We start from the raw sequence: 21,136 nt of genomic DNA on the forward strand, positions 1-21,136 counted from the left end.
TGGGTTTGGAAGCATAATAAGGGCTTTTTTGTAAACTGAAATATTGTATAGAGTTTTAAAAACAGAATGAAATCGTGATCAGTCACATATGTATGAAACTTCCAGTCACATTAGAAAAGTGCTGCACACACTAATTCTGTACACTACCATAGCTTGCACATTACTAAAGAATAGATAAAAGACTGAGGAAAAAGCTGTGGCTGTAGAACAGGGATGGTTTTTCTTTTTGTATATATACACATTATATGTATAGTATTGAAAAAGTCTCCACTTGTAGAAGTGTACCATATTACCATAATGCTATTGGCAATATGGTCTTCATCTGAGTTGTTGGTAATATTGGTGAACCTTATTAATTTTATCATCACTTTTGAAATCGGTTTTTAAACTTAATATGATTGCAACATTTTTTTTTAAGTATTTTTTTTACATTTTAAGTATTTTTTTTAATTGAGTAATATTGTTGTTCATTTCGTGATTACAATTGTGGCATGTTGGATTCAAAATCCAAATGTAAAATATATGTTAATATATTGTGAATATTTATTAATTTCCTATTATTAACATAAGAAATGCTTCCAAAAGTATTAAAAAGTAAATGGATATATTGTAAGAAGGGAAATAAAAATGTTGAACAATTCTAAAATTTTGTTGTACAAATTTAATAAATATGTTAATGAAGAATTACTTAATTTTAGAGACTAGGACAGTGTATATATACAAATATTATTATTCCCTGGGACACAATCTCATAAACTTTTAAGTGTACACTGCAATTCCAAAGGATTATTAAAAATCGAGAGGTTTTGATAAAGCAAGTGTATAATACGCAGTTAATACAGTTTTATTGTGACAGAAAAAGTGTTTTTTATTTTATTATTTTTCAGATTTTGGTGCTGTGTTGCCATCGGTGAATGAAGTTATCAAGGGTTTGTGATTGTCACAATGGTTTATGATGAGAGGACACGTTTAAAAAATAGCTGACCCGATTGTCTTGGGCTCACAATGAGTGGGCCCCGTATTGAACCTCCTCAACCAGAGGTAATCTATGAAAAAAAGTTTTTTTTAATTTTAGAATATTTCTATTACACTATTATAAAGAGTACAATATTTAGTTTTTTCTTTGTGAAGTTTTACTATGTTTCATTTGGGTCACAAGTTGTGGTTTTTAGAATTAAAGTATATAGAGTAGGTTACTAAAATGATGCAAGTGGTGAATGAAATGTAATGCAGTAATGCACAGTCGCTTGTAATTTGTAAATGAAAAGAGATAGCTAAATGAAACAAATAGCAGCCTAAAGTACATTCTATTTACTACAGAAACTTAAATTTAGTTTTCCATGTAGTTATCATTTACACTACACATTTCTCCTGACAGTGAACCAGTTTTCTCATTCTATCAATGAAGAATGCTAGCAGTCTTTTCTTGATCTGTGATCTCATGTGTCCTTCAGTACATCATAATGAAATTAATAATCTAGTTATTTCTCTTTAATTGTGGAAAGACTACTACACTGTTCATATACTCATATTACTTCGATCAACAGTTTTATCATCATAAATGGCTTTTAGATGGTAATGAATGTCTCTGCCATTTATTTTTTCCACAGTTAAAAATTCAATCACTGTACTTTCTTTTAGATATGTTGACATAGTATGGGGACTGATGAAATGAAGAGAGCATTATTCAACAAATATTGGAATGTTAGTAATAGTGGAATGAAACTAGATGGCATCACCTATTGCTTTGTGCAAATTGTTCAACTGTTATGTTCCAGTATGCTTTACATTTCAGTCGCCTCTTGTAGTTTAGTTAATAACTGAAGTTTCTGTTCGTAGCTTCTACTTGTAGCAAAAAGTAAAAATTAAAAAATAAAGTTGTGCATATTTTTATTGTTAAACAGTAATTATCAGGAGTTATTAAAAAATCAGTTTGGTAAATTAATTACAATTTATTATTAATATAAGACTAATTATACTGGAATTAGTTGCCTTGTTTGATTTCTTTTATATAAAGCAAAATTTAAGCTATCTTGGCAAGTCTGAGTAGAGTTTGTGTTTTATAGACTATAATGAAAGGTAACATTTTGCTAACTGTGTAGCCTGAAAGCAAGATCATATTATTATTCTTTTTTTTTTTTAATTTTAAGCTTTCATTTTATATTACATAAGTGAGGTGTAGCAGAAAAGTTTTTTAAAACTATTTTTTGAAGTATAAAAATCAACATTGTCCTCTTCAAAGTAGGTTACTTAAGAAACAACATACTGCCATATACAAGTGCCTGTAGTGTTGCACCGCACCAATTACACCAATAATTAGGATGAAGTCTCCAGACTCACCTCAAGTTTTTTTTTGGAACCAATCTTTCCTGTTACTCAGTTTAAAATCACATCAACAAAGCGATTGAAATTCAGTTCACTACTTTTGACACTTTTCACTTTTTTATATTTTCATGTGAGTTTAATGTAAAAAGGTCTTCCAGAGCAGGATGTTTATATTATAGTTTTGTTACTATAAAAATGCTCTATTTGAACTTGTGCCCTGGGTTGAGCATGAATCTCCATTTATTTGTACTTTTACCAATAATATTACAATTAATGATACAAATTGGAAAAGAAGATTATGCTAAAAAAACTGTTAATCATAACGGCCATCTAGTTTTAGATAAGTTTTGTAAGCGGTTTTGAAGTTTAATAATATTTGTAAGTTTATTTCAACAACTATTTAACACCAGTTCTTTATTTCTACAACTAATGATGATTTATATGACAATCAAAGTTTGTATTTAATTGTGAATTTCCACTTAATGTAAATAATTTTTTACCATTATCTTTGTTATTTTATTCCAATAATCATTTAGTGTAGCTGATTCTGTGCATTCTATTTGTAAAAATAAACTATTTACTCAACTGAGTCTAGATACAAACTAATATTAATATTTTTTTAAATTTGTTACCATTTTTGTCTTTTAGAAAGAACCGATACAGTTTGAGGTAAACTTAAAAGGTGCTCCTGATGAAATTGTTCAGCTGGTACAGAATATCAAACAGGTAAGTTAATTTAGAAGGTGAAATTTGTTTTTAATGATTCTGTTTTTATAGTTATTTATACCAGTCAACAGTATATTTCCTAACACAGTATGTGAAAACCCCTGGATTTTAATCTGACCTCCAATCAAGAACAGAGCTGGATGGTATCATCAGCTCCTAGTATATTGAATTTTTCTATTATACATATTATCAGAATTAAAAATCAAAATTAAAAATTATTAAAAAATAACTATAATGATGCTATTATATTTCATGTCTTTAATAATGGTGGGATTGTTTGTTAATATTGAACAATTCTAGTAAAAAAATTCACAGAACTCATTCTACGAGGAGTAGAATATATCATGGACACTTCCTTGCCAAACTTTACCATTCCCTCCACACACACACACGCGCGCGCGCACGTGCGCACAGCTGCAAAGTTAATGGGTAGAAAGCTGTATTAGTATGGCAAGACTAAAAATTTATGGATATTAAAATTTTATTTATGGATAAAAGCAAACTAGTTTATAAACAAAGATAACACTGAAATATATCATTGCTTCTTTCCAAAAGATTTCATTTACTCTATATTTTCTTAAGTTAATTAGTCCACGATTATATTTTCCTTCAATCTTTTTGATTTTATTTTCTTTGTTTATGTTGTGTTTCTGGATATGCTGGTGATGGAGTGCCTGTGATATGTTCTCACATTAGCTCTGAAAAAGTATTTTCTCTTTGTTTAAGCCTACTCAGCTTCTCAGGTTAAATTGTTGTGCTACGTGCCATAACAGTCTTGCTTTGTCGAGTCATATTTGAAAGATTCATGTTTTTTAATTAGTTGCATATTCTGTTGATTTATATAATTAAATTCATTATTTGAAATAGATTGAATTAGTCACTGTATTACTGATACATGATTTTACTTCTGAACTTTTATAACTTTTATGTGGAAATTAAATATTTTTTATCTAAATTATAAATTAATTATTTTTACAAAGAGATAACATTTTTAGAATTATTTAATTTGTGTGGTGTTATTGACATAACCGTAGTGAAAAGCCGACTGTTATTGTTTGCATAAAATACAGAAAATATTAAGAAGTATTAACAATTTAAAATAAAAGATGAATTAGCTTAACCTGGTTGTTGAATGACTTAGATAGATGATACAGGGTTTCACTGTAGGTTAGTTTCACTGAACCCTAAATCTTGCTTCACTGACATGCCTGAGGTTGTCTTTTGCATGGCTCCTTCTACTACAGTGATAGTAGAAGTGATTATCCAGGGATAATCACTTCAACTACCAATCAATTACTTTCAATCAATTCAACTACCTGTTTATTTAACATTTCTAAGTGCAGATTTCTCTCCTTAAAACAAGCTTTGATAGATAATGGATGGTATTTAATGATTTAGGGTTTTCTTTGTCTTTTTTGAAGTTTTCATACCTTAGTTGACCAAATAAATCAGTTAATGGGTTAATCACATTGGTAGTTAACCTCTAAAAGTGAGATAATACTATCTATTCTTTTCTATAATTGTTTATAAGTTTTTCTTTATACTTGATTTTTTTTTTAAAGAGTTATCTTAAAGGCTATCCTGTAGATTTCTTCAGATTTTGTTCCATGCAATACTGTCTGGTATTAATAATTTCCTATCTTTTCTGGATGTTAGGGTGAATCTTTACAATTTACTCTCATATATACAATAATCTGTTTTCTTACCACTTAGTTGTATAAAATAGTGAGCGTAGGTTAAGAAGAGTCATTAATATATTCACTATTATTTTAAGGCGTGTACATATTAAGATATATATATATATTTATTTTAAGAAATTATACAGTGTGATTGAGTGTAACAGTAAATATACAACAAAAAAAGTCTTTAATATAAAAATAAGTTGTTGAATGTATATAGTAATGCATATATCTTTTTTTTAGGTTGGGGAGCAGTTTTTATACCACTGGAAAACATTCCCTATAATTTTACCACCTCCAGTCAATGCTACAGCACCTGTTGGAACTAATGGTAATGGTGGTAGTGCACCATTTGTCACACCAGGTAATTATGAAGACTAATTTTCTTCTGTTTTTAGAATTTTTATTATTGAAGATGAATACAACATCTAATGTTTTTAAAAATTAAACAATTGACCACTTTTTATTAATGGAGGATTATTGTTGTGATAATAATAATTTGCAGACAAAGGAGATAAACATTAATAACTATAAATTGTATTGTTTAGATTTTGTAGTTCCATTACCCCACTGTAGCACTTCCTGTAAGATGATTTCAGTGTTGTGTGTTCCACAATATTATCACAACACAACACATTAGAGGTTATGGATTGAGCTGGAATCAAAAAATCAATAAGCAAAATTTCTTTTCGATCCCAGAAAAATGATTTTTTTCATTCTGATTAGGCATCAGTATGCCACCACTGCACAGATGCCTTTCAAATTCTCTTGTGTAGTGAACATAACAGGTTTCAGCCACAATAGAGCTAGGAATTCTTCGCCCTTGTTCATAACAGTCAAGAAACTCATAAGCATAATGAATACAATTTGTTTGTTTTTTCTGTTAACATTTTCTGTACCCACTGAATGCTTAGTTTTTGAAAATTCAAACAGTTAGTTACCATTTGATACAGCACAGTTCAATTGACTTCTGGATACATTGAAGTTCATGTCCATCCAGTCAAACAGTGATTTTCATGAATCAGCGGTTTGAGTTTGTCGACAATCTAGTCTGTCACAATTGATGGTCTTCTGCTCCTCTGTTTATTGTGAATATTTGTTCTACCATCTTTCAGCTCCCTACACCACTTTGTTATTTTACACATGTTTGTGTTATTTCATGTGGCATTTCTTCTCTGTAAACAGAAATAATTTCACTGTGGATGTTGGTAGGCTTTTTATTTTTAACAATAGCAAGATATTGGATGAGGACTTGAACTTCTTACTTGGAGGGATCTGGAATTACTGGTTCATATTAAGAGATGGTTCAGACAAAACCAATCAAGCTACTGACCCCCACGTAGACTTGTTCTCTTCACTTGGACCTCCCTTTCACATAGGAATTGCTGACTTTGAAACAAACAATTTTGTTCAGAGTTGCAGACATGTTGTAGTCTTATTTTCTGAACATATTTTGACTACTGTTGGACGGTTCTCATGATCTTAAATGTAGTGCTAACCTCTGTAGTGGAGTGCTAACTTGGGGTCACATCTGTCCTGTTTTTCATCTGGAGGTTGTAGGTTTGTATTCCTATCACACATGGCATTTTTCACTCTGCAAAGTCTGTTTATTATTAAAAGAAAAATAGAAATAGGATAGCTTTAATCAGGTTAAGCTTTTACAATAGTTTCTGGAGAGAATATATAAAAAGCTAGTCAATAAATTAACTTATGTAAATATTTATACATAAGTATGGTGTAACCTTTTTTTTTACATTTACCAGCTGCCACTAATGTACATTGTTAATTAGTGGGTATAGTTGAATTTTGAAATGTATTTCTTAACCTTCATATTGTTTGCAGAATTGAATGACATGAATGTGTGTTTATTCATACTTTATTGTTAAAAACTTAGTGCATCTGCATACAGATTTTTGTAGTAGATTAGGTAGGTTTGTTTTAAAAGTAATGATGGTGGTGTACTTATAATAATGTGTAGTTGTAATTTTATTGATAAAGTAATATTATAGTAGTACTTATATTTTTATGTTTAAGGTGGTGGTGGTGGAGGGGTGGGAGATGGAAGCGGATGTTGTACTTTGGCGAGGCGAGTAAACCATCGGCCAAATAGTTTACGAGAACTGTTTATTGCACCATCATTTGATGAATTGGATGCGGTTGCAGTTGATTCCAGTGGTGAACCGCGCCGGCTTACTGGAAAACAATTGGAATCGCTTCGAGAAAGAGGGTGAGTTGACCAGTTACAAACTTAAGTTTATTATTTTTCAACTAATTTGTATGCATGAAGGTGGAAATACAATGTGCTGTTAGAAGTGTATAGTAAGTATTAAAAATTAATCTGCTGTTATTTCTATTGCTTCTTAATATTTCAGTGAATATTGTGCTCAGATGTCATTGAGGATTGTTCCAAGCTATTACTGAATTATACAATACCATTTAGCATTTGATAGATACTGGGAACAATTATTCTAGAGTAATATTTTATCAGAGGTATAAAAATATAACCAAATTCCTATTTACCATTCTTAAAGATTTCCTAAAGCTTTTATATAGTGCTGCTTTTTTAACTCTCAAAGTGTTAGCTCTAATGTTGTAAAGAGCTTTTAACATATCAACAGGGGTATCAGCCATTTAATTATTAAGGAAAGGATATTAGAAAAGACCCCTTCCCCTTTGTGCCAGCACTTTTAATCATTTCAGTGATCTGTTAAAAATGTAATTATTTAAGCATGATATTACATGAATTGAATCTTTTTTTTAAAAATCATGTAATTCACAGTCTGTTAGCAGCAATATACAGTTTGTACATGAGAAATACTCTTCAACAATTTGAAAAAATAGAAAAATAATTTGATAATATTGTAAATGATTCAGTAATATTTTGGAATTCTGTGCATAAAGGATCTTCAACACTACTATCCGAATGGAATTCAGATACATTACTTCTCCATTCGTTATGTAACTCATCCAAAATCGGATTATCATCATCATCAACCATTTTCTCAAAATATTCATAAAATAAATAACAAAATAACACTTCTGTCAGAGGTTGATAGAATCTTTCTTCTGATCATGTGCAGCAGCATTTATATTTGCTGCAGCTAATGTGAATAATATCAAAACAAGTTTTCAGATATTTAGTATTTTGACAGAATTTGTTGTAAATCTTAGAAAATATGAGACTTTCTTTTATCTATGGTATTTTTCATGAAATCGCTGTTAAAATAACATTTTGACTGTAGCTTGCAAAGTGTTTATATTCATGTAATAAAACATATTTAATAATTAATATATTAAAATTATCTTTTAGAGATATTTTCATGAATTTTTTATTGGTTTTGCTGCTTCGGTAACCCATATATTTTAAATAAAATCTATTGCAGGTTAAGCTGTAGTTTGTTGATCAGGTTTCATTAAAAAATATCTTTTTCTCTCAATAAAAATTTGTTCTTGATAATTTTTATCCCAAATAAGCTGAGGCCAAATTAGCATTAAAAATAAAAATTATACTTAAAGTATCAAATTAAAATTTTTAAATAGTCTGAACAGCAGTAAAACAATTACTTTGTAAAAAAAAAGCAAAAAAAAAACATGAAATAGTTTTGAAAAAAATAATATATAAATCAAGGAAATGTTTCGATTATTTATTCTCAGGTGCTTTTGTAACTTTGTGGAATTATATTTTAAATCTAGAGTCTTTTAACGTCTAAAAAAACATCTACTGCAATTTAGTAATCATCCTTGGAGTTTGCTTAATTTCTGATATAGATATTCTTATCTCTATTAAATTAATATTGCTAAAAAACAGTATTGCTAAGTTAAGTAACGTTAAATAAACTCTTAATGATGATAACATAAATATTGCGGTTATGTTAAAATACATAAAATGAAAAGCTGACTGATCTGAACATATTAGATGGGTTCTGTATTGGTTACTGGTGGTATATTCAGAGCAAATTTTGTTATAAAGAAAGAAATGAATGTAGAAGGCAGTTCTATATTCTGATTGATATTTATAATATCTGTTAACATTAAAATATAAATACATTTCTGTAGATATTAAAGTTCAAATATTCCTGGAATCTGACATAATCATGATTGAAGTATTATCGTTTTACAAGTTGGCCACGTTCGTTATGCACATTAATGCTGGTGTTGAAAAAGTTTTGTTATTGGGCACCATACACATGCTAAAGTTTACTTTAAAAATCGTCAGATACATTAATATTGCTTGAATAAGAATATTAATACAAAGAAAAAACTAAATTAAAGTTTCTGTAATAGATATAATAGTAATGTTCATAGTTGCAGTTATCTGGCATGATAACTTATGAAACAATTTACATTTTTTAAGTGATAAAAGGAAATCTTTCGACAAAATAATCAGAAATTTGGAATTTTTGCAGTAGATTTCCACTGGATTTCTTACAGTTGTATTTAAACAATCTTATTTCTTGACACGTTTTTCTAATGGTGTCGTATAAAAATATTTTTTACATAGATTTGATATTAGAAGACCTTATTGCATGGGTAGTTAAAGTAAAGATTCTCTGAACAAAATAATTGCAGGAGACGGGCATCGTATCTTTTTTGTACCTTACAGACAAAATGCCAGTCATTGAAATAATAATGGAAATCAATTTTTACAACATAGAAATTTCATTTTGACAAGTGCAGAAATAGACTAAGAGTTATGGTCAAGGGTTTTTTGATTTGTGCTAGTAGTGTTCATTGTATGCATTTATTATAAACCGTGAAGCAGTTAATTAGCAAACATTCACTGATATCCTTTATTATCTATGGAATGAAATTGGAAGGAATTGCTGAAAAATAGAAAAAAAAATTCCATTGCACTAGTAGATCAATAAATGTTGTACAAAAACTACTTTTAAGTCAATACAGTTAACATATCTGGAACATCTGTCATGCTGTCCTGATCAGCTAATCTTTTCTTGTGTTTTTGATTGAAATTAAAAAAACCTTCTGATAATGAAATCAGATGTAAAATTTCTGAAAGAGAAGTGACAAGAAAGCCAGTGACTATAGTCACTGTCAATGTGTAACTTTTGAACATTCAAACTTTCATTTCAGCCAACTGTATGTAGATGGTTCTTAATATTAGGTTCTAGGAGTACTTTCAGAACTTATGAACATCGGTAAAGATGTGCAGCTGATAAAGAAAACTATTTTAAAGGAAGTATAATACAGAAATCTTTAATGCACTCAATTTTTGAAAGATAAATAAATTCCAGAATTTTTTTGTGACTTCTGGTGTACATCTAGTTAGCAAAGTATATTTTGATTTTATATTAAGTGGAATTAATGTGTCAGAAAGTTTTGATGTTTTACTTTGACAGTTAAAAAATAAAAAAAATGATCACTTAATATCTTTGAGGATTAATAAAACATTTGTCCTGTCTTTCAATGGGATCCTTTTCATCAAATTTTGAAATTAACTTGCTTAAAAATATAAGCATTGTTATAGCAGAATATCAGTTTTCACCTATATTATGAAAATCTAAATCATTATCTTCTGATGGAGTATTTGAGGTTCCTTAAGTGCAGAATTTATTTTTTTAGAATTTCACGTAGCTTTTAATTATGTAGTTTTAGAAATTCTATATTGTATGTTACCTTTTTGGGAGTAAAAATATTTCATGATTTAAATATTTTAACTGAATGTAGCAATATCCCCCCCCCCAAATTTATGAGCATAAACAGACTTATTCCTCATAAAATTTTTTAATTGGATAGCACATTTATAGAAACAGTTGGATCCTACATGTGTGCTCTATGAAAATGTTGGCTGTTATTAACTGAAAATTCATAATCACTTATGTATATGGGAAAACTGAAGACACAATGAAAAACTGAACTTGTAAGTCTGTTAAATTCATTTGTTGTTTGTCAAACAAGAAAGCAATTGCTCAAGTTGCTCATTTTAAAAAATAAAAATACTTGGTGATGTCAACAGCGTGTATAAAAACTTAAAACTTAAAACGTATATGTTTTTCATATATGTATTTATTGACTACTTCTTCAGAATTATAATTTACACTTCAGAGGTTTAATCTACCTCAGATTCTCGTAGGAGTGAAAATATTTAATCAACATTCACAGTTGAATAAATCTGGGAAAGGTATGTGCTGATGTAATAGAAACTCTAAACGTAGATTCAAAGTCATTATTAAGAAATTTTTTATATGAAAAAAAAACCACAGAAAGTTCTGTATGTGTATCAGTTAGCATTTAATTGATATTATGTGTGTTTATTTTTGTCTCATTTTTCTAATAGCATATGACTTTCTGCACCAAGTAGTTTACATTTTTAAGTATCGGTTAAAGAAATGTGAATGAAAAGTTATTAGTTATTTTTTATCTGCTGTATCATGTTACAATCATGTACTATGATTTTTAGTAATGTTATATGTGTACTCATGTAGTGCTAAGTAACAGTTTGAAGCAAACATTTTTCATTCCTACTTTACAACAGTTATGTTATTCATTTTTTTAATGATGAAGGATTGTTTATAGCAGCAGTATCCAGTAGATGTTTTACACACCTGTGTAATCTGACCCATCTGCTTAAAATGATCATCTGTTTTTGCTAATAAAGGAAATTCTATTCTATTGTTGATAGAGTACTGATAGTTTTTTTGTTCATTGTGTTAGATTTGATATTGTAATAGAATGATGTTAGATTTATATATTAATTGATATTGTATAAAATTTTTAAACTAGAGTGTTCAAATTATTAAATCCACTGATCATTTACTTTCCTAAAGGTGTAATAATATTGAACTTTAATTTATTCAGTCCACAATTCTATCACTTTGTAATTTTGTTTGTTTTAACCATTCATCTACTTTAAATATATTTTTACTCTTAGTATTGTTTCTTATTTTTTACATTATATCAATACTCTTGGCTTTGTGTAATTTTATTGGTACATCGTTAATTTATTTTCAAGATTTTACATGGTTAATCTTTTGGTGTGAATGGATGGATTTTATATATTATGATGATATTGTTTTAACCAGAAATTTAAAAATACTATTTTAATTAATTGATATTGCATTTATTCTTGATATTCTTTCATTTATTAGTTACAAAAACGTTAATGCCATTTATGGAAAAGTAGGTTATGACTGGTGTGTGATCAAGGAACAGCATTCTTACCACACATCTTAACTACACTGGGCACACAAATCAAAGCAAATGTATTATTAGGTGGTTAATGGTCATTAATGATTAGAAATAGTTGGTCTAATGTGCTTTTAGTAGATTTTTTTTAATGTATGTATAACTATTAGATTTTTCTTACTGAGTTCTTAATATTTATTAATTATTGTTTGTGGCAGATTGTTATACTAGTAAACAGTAAATCTGTATTAATGTTATAATTAAAAATTTTGCAATTCCTCTTCATTCATTTTACATTTTTTTCTTTTTCTTCTCACAAAAAGTTTTTGATTGGTCTTTTTTCATTGCTGTTTTTCATTTCTGTTTTTGTTTCAAAAACAGTGGAACCAATTTTAATAAAAGTTTTTTTTTTATCATCTACCTTAACCCTTTGCAGTCCTTTTATTGTAAATAACCAACTAGCCTAGAGTCAATTTTTTTTCACTGAATTCCCAGCCAGGTCCAATTTTTGTAACAAGGAAATCAGATATTTCTGCCTGATATTTAATTTCTCTGCAATTCCCAACATTTATTTTATTACATTATGATACTTAGAAGTTTCTTTTTAAGTCGATAGATTTATTTTCATACTTAAAAAATGATTTTATTTTAATTGTTTGGTAGGTAAAATTTTAAAAAAATAGTATAATAAAATTGAAAAAAATCATAAAATAATGCAAACTAGAGCTACAACTAAATGTTAATAATTAATCTTGGATGATTTAATATTATTATTTATAAAAAAAAGTTTGCAAAATACAAAAAAAAAAGTCTAGCGATATTTTTTAATACAGTGAAACTTCTCAAAACATTCACCAGGATGAAGGGCTGCTTTCGACTGCAAGCTATCTCATAGTTTCTTTTCTACCACTCTTCACCTTCCTATAGTGATAGGATACTTATTTGATGCTCCTTTATAAATAAAATGAGGTTTATTATTCAAATGCTCTTCAGTATCAGAACTTGTGAGGGTTACCCTCTTTTTCTTCTCTCCTGATTATGGACATCACCAACAAGTTGTTAAAGCAAACATTTGTGAAACTTCTTATGAGTGAAATCATTTTCATTTTCTACCTGTTTACCCCAGAAGTGTAACAAATTGAGGTTGAATTTATAATCCCAACTTCGAGCACCCAAAAGAACATCTCTCGCCACCACTCTGTAGAGTTTCTTACAAATGCGTAAATAGCTGTACAATGGTCACCTCAATCAACTGAACTCATCTTAGCTGTGTAGTCACAAATTATGGTTGGTTTGTTAAACTCATATTATTATTTATTCTTTGAAGAGTCTGTGTGGGTTTGTTGTATGATATGTTGATAATAAAGAAACAATCCGTTTGTCTTTCCATGCAAGTAATATCATTTTGGTGCCATAACGATATGCAGCCTGTTGTTCATGCACTTCAATTTAAAAATTTTCAAGAACTTCAGGGACTCCCTTACGGTTTAACATAATAGTGCCAATGGTATGCACTCCTTGCTTATAAGGTTCAAGTGCTGAGTTAGGATTTGTATGAAACCTATCAGTATTTAAATGGTAACCAGAACCCTGACTGTAAGGCACAACTTTGTTGAGAAGATGGAGAACTATTCGACTTGTAAAAGGAAGTTCTGGTTGATCTAGAGCGTCTGTTGTTGCCTTTCTGAACTAGGGAATAAATGTACATATGGAATCTATAAATGTACATATATACATACTCATGGAATCTGTTAAAACAAAAATGCGTAGACCGTATTTTGTGGGCTTCATAGGGTTGTAGCATTTAAATTTAATTCTTTCTTTAAAACCCACAGTACTTTCATCGATAACAATATCTTATGCTGGAGTAATGTTTTCCCCACATTGTTTATCAATATAGTCGTAAACATTTCTTACCTTTCCGCCTCTCGAACAAACTGGTGCATTTGGCTGATTTGCAGAACATAAATGAAACGCCCAAAAAATTTGAAGGAAGTGATGACGCGCAAATACATCTTTAAAAAAATGACATTTTATCCTGCTATTCTTCTGGTCAGTATTCATTAATATCGGTTTTAGGGTTTACACCCATATTAATTATTACCCCCAGTAAAGCTTTAATTTCAACAAGGGTGAAATTAAAGATGTTTGTCCTTCCAGCACTAACATATATAATATTGCGTAAGCAGCATGTTTTTTTTTATTTTTTCTTTGTGTATCGATTAGATTTCAGACAATAATGAATCTGTAAAAAGTAGCTGAAAGTACTGCAATAAAGTTTTCACATTATTGTTATACACCGGACCCCATCGCAGAATTGAAAATGGAAATTTGAGCTAATTGACATCAATTACATTGTATTTTTTCCATAACACATATCCTGAAGGTATGTCAATGTAGTTATCAGGATTATCTGTATTACTCACGGAAATATCTTCAATATTGTCACATTGTGATTACTAGGCGATTCATGAGTATTTTCATTAACTGTTGGATCGCAGTCACTCATCACTAAACAGATGAAGCATCACTAGAAAACTCATTCATATTATTTTCCAATATGAAATCATGAATTCAATTACAATGAGAACTTCCAGCCATCTTTCGTACCTTAATTTGTTTATTTTCATTTCAGACAAGAAGTCAGAACACAGCCTACTAGGTATGTTGTCATATGTGTATTTGTTTACTTATAACAGATTCAGATTAAACAGCTGATTCTAAACTAAATAGAATACGATGTCAAGCAAGAACTGTCTAAATGTCGAGCGATGTTCGGTTCAAGTTTTACTGACATCTAAACATCTTGTTGAGTATTGCACGACGAGTGATTTATGCCACTGGACCTGCTGTGAATTTTGGAGTGTCGAGTGTATTACTACAAAGGACTGCAAAGGGTTAAGCATTTTCTTGTGTAATACAATAATTTTTTGAAATTTCCTTTCTTAAAATGCATCAAAATTAAGGCTCATAACATATGAACAATTTGGGGAAAATTTTTTTCTGAAAATGTAAGCTTTGACGACTCTACTTCTATTAGAAAAGAAAATTTATTTATTTATTTTTAGTTTTAATGGTCATTGTAGAAAATAAAAGTTATAAAAGTCTAGTTTATTTTTTTATTTTTTAGAATTTTTACCCAGCTGTAGGAAAAAATGAGTGGTGCAGTGAGATGCATAGCACTTAACACATGGATAAAGCTGGGAATAACAATTATAAGTTTATATTTTCCTTATATATGTATTCTTTTTTTTTTACATTAGAGATTATTTTTTTTTGTCTTTATGTGTAATGGCTGTCTACAGAATGTGGTCTAAATCTTTATATACCTGTTCCAGTAGAATTTGTATAGACTTAATTTTGTTCATTGTGAATCCAGCAAGTTTGTCCATACTGTTACTTTCTTATGTCAGTTGAAATTCTTTTAAACAGAAATTAATATAATGGCAAATGTCAAGAGTTTTAAGTTTGTAGCGTATTAACTTTTTTTCCATTTAAAGAAATATAATAAAATCTGTCATCAATGTAATTATATTATATATTTTTGCAGTAGTTTTACATTTAGTTAATGTCTGTGATAAAATTCATGAAAACAAGCATTTCTTGATGAGCAAGTTGAATTATTGTTTTCCTGTGGTTTTGTGTACTGTACTTTAAATGAAGTAGTGCTGCTTCTCCACTTGCATCCTCCCTCTTTTGTGGTTGTTCTGTATTATTTCACCTACTCATAAAGTTTTAAACTTATTTTTTAACGACTCTCCTTACAGTACAAAGCGCCAAATAACTGTATTTTTACAGTTATAAGATGGGCTCAAGTGTTTTCAATTATTAAAATAAAAAATTAACTTATCTGTGATTTTAAGGTTCTTTAAAAATCCTTACTATCAACTACTTCTCAATTTATACTTCTTCTCAATTTAAACTACTTCTCAATTTATGTAAGGCTTTTGTTTGAGAACCTTTTGCCTGAATTGAGTTTGATTAAAATTGTTTATTACTAACATACAACTTTGTTTCAATATTTTACCATATCTCTATGGTATAATTTCTATAATTTGAAATTAAAATCATGATTTCATTATTTAATTTTAAGATGTAAATCTACAAAATTAGTGGAGCTAGTAGTAAGCTGAACAAACTTTTATATTTAACATTTAAAGATACTCTTACACAGTTCTACACAAGAAGACTGACTTTTATTTCTGATACCCTCACTGCTTTGCACTCAGAAATGCACTGATTTTCAGAATACACGCTACATACATTTGATTAACCAGTAGACCCTACATGAAACCATCAAGTTTTAACTCATTCACCACTTTAACTCATTGCTTAAGTGTGTGTGAAAAATACATTACTACAGTCAATATAACCTCAAAATATTTTGACATTAAATTGAGCGTAACTCATGAATGACTCAACCAATCTTCATCAAATTTTCACATGCACAACCTCAGTTACACTGCTTCAGCATATGTAAATTTCAATGAAATTGATCTACTTGTTATGGAGATTTTCAAGCCACAAAATTTTATGCATAGGCCTATAAATATATTAGGAAACCTCATTTTAAAGTAAATGGTTTTTTCATACTCTCATATCTAAAAATGTAAAGAAAATTAATTTTTACTCTCGCCATACGACTGAAAGTAATGCTGTACTTTTCTTAAAAAAGTTAGTAAAAAAGTCATGTTGGTTACCATTAAAAATTTTTATTTTAAAATCTGTAAAAACCATAATGGGGACTGTTTGCTAAATGTGCACGATAAAAAAAAATATTCATTTAATTTTGCACGTTTTTATAAAGTTGTTGAATTTATAAATTATATATCAGTAATCAGTTAAACCCTTCATGAATCATACCATTAAGAATATGGATTTTTTAAAACAAAGAGATAATACAGTGCAAAAGAATCTGATCTAGTGGAAGATTGTGTTCCTCTTCTGAGATTTATTATACATAAATTTCATGGCTTTGACAAAAGAATTAGTCATTCTTTAAAGGATTTTAAGTATTTTCATAAATCTCCTTATATAAGAATGGACATCAATATTTGTTGAATGACTTTTCAAAACAAATTGTAATCATATGCAGTATTCAGGTACAAAGATTTTAATCTGTAATAACAGATTATTTAATTTTTCAGTAAAAAAGATATCGGTATTATTTTAGATGCAGCCAGTCAGAGTACAGCAACATGTTGATTTCAATAATTGGATCAGTTTTGTGCTGTTTACACATGTAAAATTAAATAGCCACTTCAGCTTAAATTTTTTCAATTTCCAAGTTTTCATAAATTAGGGATCAGCTGTTATTATTGAGCTCATAGCCAGCGCATTTATAAATGAGATGTGTTTACGATGTTAATAGATTGTTTACAACAATGACCTTGTTATAACTTGAATTCTAGTAGGGTACAATCATTAGTTTAAAAATTAGTATTAACAACATTGGCTTTTGATAATTAGGCGCACACAAATTTTTAAGTTCATATTGTTGAAAAATAATGTGATTTGTTTTTGAAAAATATGGTATTGTCTCATGGATAATGTATTTATATATTTATTTGTAAAATATTTTTTAAATAGCTTATTGAAAATTATTATTTAATATCTGTATTTATTTTTTCTTAAATTAATGCTAATGTAATTTTTTTCCAATGTAATTTTGTTTAGTGTACAAAGAAATTGAATATAATTTTAATTTTTCTTTTTTGATAACAATAATATTAATATTTAGTCACTCAAGAGTGCAATTGCACTGATGCTGCACGCTCTGTGTCTTGTAGTTAGTAGTGCTATATGTATATGTTAACTATCATACAAATTTTTACTGTAGTACTTTTAGTTAAGAATTAGAATAATACTTAAATATTTTTAATTTGTTTGAAACAGCATGAACCTTTTACTGTGAGATTAATATTAATACACAATTTAGAGTAAGCCACTTCATAAGTTGGTTTTTCTCCATTCTGTTCTCCCCTTTCTCAGAAAAGTTATTTTTATTTTTTCTGTTTTGATTAGTCATAAACCTTTTTTTTTCATTTTAAAATTCCAGCTTCTTAATATAGGAAACATACTTAATGTCTTTTTGTTTGTAGTAATAAATTGGAATATGTGTTAAGATATAACTTACAGGTGGATTTAAAACTTTGTCGTTTTGTTTTGCTTAATCTGTTTCATTTTAACATACTTGTAAGAATTATTTTCAGGTAGAAATTATGTAGTATTAAATCATTTAAATTCTTTTTTAATTTATTTTGTTTACTTTTTTATTTTATGTTTTTAGAAAATGAATACCCTACGAAATTTGCATACGTCAGCTTAGCTATTCACAGAATTATTTGTGCTGAATAAATAATATGTGCTACATGTATTCAGAAATAAGCTGAATACATGTAGAATTTACTGGTTTTTGGGAGGTGTTTGTACATATTAAATGTTTATTTTTAGTTAATATTTTACATTTTCCCTTTGCTCTCATGTTAATGTCTTGGTGTCTGAATCGTACAAAGTAGTATGATATGCATTATACAAGGATTGTTAAAAAAAAATACCAAAGTTTTTAGATAAATCTGCACCAACATCTGCAGTTGGCATCCTCTGACCACCGTGCACCCCTAGCAGCATATCTTGGTGATATATTGCTCTTTACTAGGTTCTGATTTACACATTAGTTATAGAGTAATTATTGATTGAATGAGGTCATCCACAACTAGCTTGTCGAATTAGTAAAGAAGCAAAAATGAAGGAGTTGGAGGAACAATGTGTTGTGTGAAAGTTTTCTTAAAACTGGGAAAACGTTTACAGAAACATTCCAAATTTGCAAGCAGTTCCTGACAGATTTCAACTCTATTCTATTTCTAGTTATCTGTCACCAATCTTGGCAAAAATTGTGCATTGAGGCATTGCATTACAATTTTTTCAGTAAGGATTGATAGCAACATCCTACACTTATATCAACTTCTTCAGCAACCTCACAGACAGTTACACGATGATTTTGACGAATTATAGTGCGCGTACTCTGAACATATTGGTTGTCTGTTGACATGGATCCAAGGACTGTTCCAGTACTTGGATCCATGTCATCAGTCAACTTTTGGGAACCAAACTTCTGCCCTCCTTAAAATACTTAAATCAATTGTAGTGTTGCATTTGGCTCATGCAGTCATCCTTGTATGCTTGGTTAGTTAAGCATTTGGAATATTGGGTGAACGTTTTCCCTAGTGCGTCTCAGAGTATCACCGTGGTATATCTTACTATCAGTGTTTTTTTTGGCTGTCGGTCGTGTGTGTACCTTCCGACAGTGATTGGCGTGGACTTGTGCGACGCGTACTCGCCTCAACGCGGCGAAAGGGTGGCAGCGACTGCTGGTCGTTAGTCCCCGTGACAGAAAAAAGGCCTTGCCTTTTAGTCCTTCTGCGCTCTTGTCAGAGCGAGGGCCGTCATCTGTGGTTCATCGTTGTACGTCTAGTGTACCAATCAATCGTTCCAGCAGCGGCGAAGAGGTACGAAGTGTGACAGGAGAACGCAAGAGTCTCTGGCTGCCCGTACTCGCTGCGGGTAGTTGTCACTTTGTGGGCTTGCCCAAACTTGGTAGTAGTAGGTAGACAGCGAGATTTTAGTAAATTCAGTAGGACTTAGGGAATCTTCGGCCATGTCGGAGTTCCAAGAGGTGAAGTCCAGGCGGAAGAGGAAACCTGCGCCAGTTCCATCAACTAGCTCCTCAGAGGACGAGGTCAGCGAAGCAATGGATAAAGGGGCACCCACGCAGGTGCGGTCCTCCCCTGTAGTAGAGGCCTTCAAAAATTCTAAGGGCAGACCTGGCAGTTCTTCCCTGTTGTTAAAAGTAGTCCAGGAGGACCTGGACTACTTAGTAGATTTTCTTGCGCTTCCCGGCGGAGTCAGTTCGGGGGCGAGGAAAACGATTCTCCCTCGACTTGGCAAGTTGAGGGAAGCTTTCAAGGCGGTTAGTGAGGGTTTCGAGGCCTTGGCCTCCAAGCCCCACGAGGTCAAGGCTCCCAAGGTGGTTGTTCAGGCCCCAGTGCAGCCCAGGCGCTACGCTGAGGTCCTGAAAACCAAACGCGAGGCCAGCAAGGCGGCGAAGAAGCCGGAGGTAATCTTCGTGAACAAGGCGGTGGGCTCGAAGACCACGAGTCAAGACTTGAAGCGCGATTTCCGTGAAGCCCTTCGTGGTGATCGGAATCGGCTTAGGATTCGTGATATTAAGGAGACCAGCAGAGGGTTAGTAGTTGTTGCGGACAATAAGGAGACGGTCCAAGTCATCAAGGACTCTCCTGCGGTACAGAAGCTTGAGGTTAAGGTGGAACCCAAGCGGTTGAGGAAGCCCCGGGTCATAATATATGACATCGAGTGGAGTCTCTCTGATGAAGAGGTTCTGTCTCTCATTCGGGAGCAGAACACGGATTTGGACGAGGCCTTCGTCCAAATCCGTTCAAAGAGCAGTGTAGGCTAGTCTTCAAGACTGGAAAGCGTGATGCCTCTCGGTATCACGGAGTTTTTGAGTTAGGTGCTGGTTTTCACCAGAAGTTTTTGTCCGAGGGTAGGGTCTTCGTTGATTTTGCCTCTTGTCGCGTCAAGGAATACCTTGACGTGCAGAGGTGCTTCAAGTGCTTTAGGGTTCGGCCATAGGGCCAAGTTTTGTAAGTATGCGTCGGTCTGCCCGCATTGTGGTGAAGAGGGTCACAAGCGCGACGACTGTCCGCAAAAGAAGGAGGCTCCGATCTGCGTTAACTGCAAGCGGTTACGCAAAAACCATAGGCACTCCATCAATAGTAGGGAGTGTGGTACCTATTTGAGAGCGGTTGAGGTCTACTTCAACTCGCTCGATGATTAGGTTCGGTCAACTCAATGCCCAGAGTGCCTATGCGGTCCAAGTAGAGTTAGGTAACGTCGTTGAAAAGCGGAGCCTCGATGTTTCACTTCTGCAACACCCGTACGTTGTCAAGGGTGACCTGCTAGGTTTTTCAGGCTGGAATAAGTTCCATGTTGGTGAAAGTAAATCCGCCGTTCTGTGCAGGAAGTCTACAGATAGTGTTTTTGTACGGCAAGCCTCTGACACGCATCATGTCGTTGTTAAGCTTGCTGTGGATGGTTTCGACCTAGTTGTGGTTAGTTTGTACTTTCAGTACAGAGATCCCACTGATTTACACTTGGAAAGATGGGATAGAATTATCAGGCTGATAGCGGGTCTCCTATTCTTATAAGAGTTGATGCGAACGCCAAATCGCGGCACAGATGAC

At 31.2% G+C, this 21,136-nt stretch overlaps 1 protein-coding gene across 6 annotated transcripts in view; it reads left to right on the top strand.

The window, feature by feature from the left end:
* The window catches only part of LOC142329675 (uncharacterized), a 178,454-nt gene that overhangs the window by 58,400 nt on the left and 98,918 nt on the right, over positions 1–21,136 (top strand). For all 6 annotated transcript variants that reach the window (XM_075374358.1, XM_075374359.1, XM_075374360.1 and 3 more), the window contains exons 2-5: positions 888–1,041; positions 2,974–3,051; positions 4,974–5,094; positions 6,765–6,957. In XM_075374358.1, coding sequence (XP_075230473.1) covers positions 1,006–1,041; positions 2,974–3,051; positions 4,974–5,094; positions 6,765–6,957 — 428 coding nt within the window. In that variant the 5' untranslated portion in view covers positions 888–1,005. The remainder of the gene's footprint in view (positions 1–887; positions 1,042–2,973; positions 3,052–4,973; positions 5,095–6,764; positions 6,958–21,136) is intronic.

This window comes from Lycorma delicatula, chromosome 9 (assembly GCF_047948215.1).
Source record: "Lycorma delicatula isolate Av1 chromosome 9, ASM4794821v1, whole genome shotgun sequence".
Lineage (NCBI taxonomy): Eukaryota > Metazoa > Arthropoda > Insecta > Hemiptera > Fulgoridae > Lycorma > Lycorma delicatula.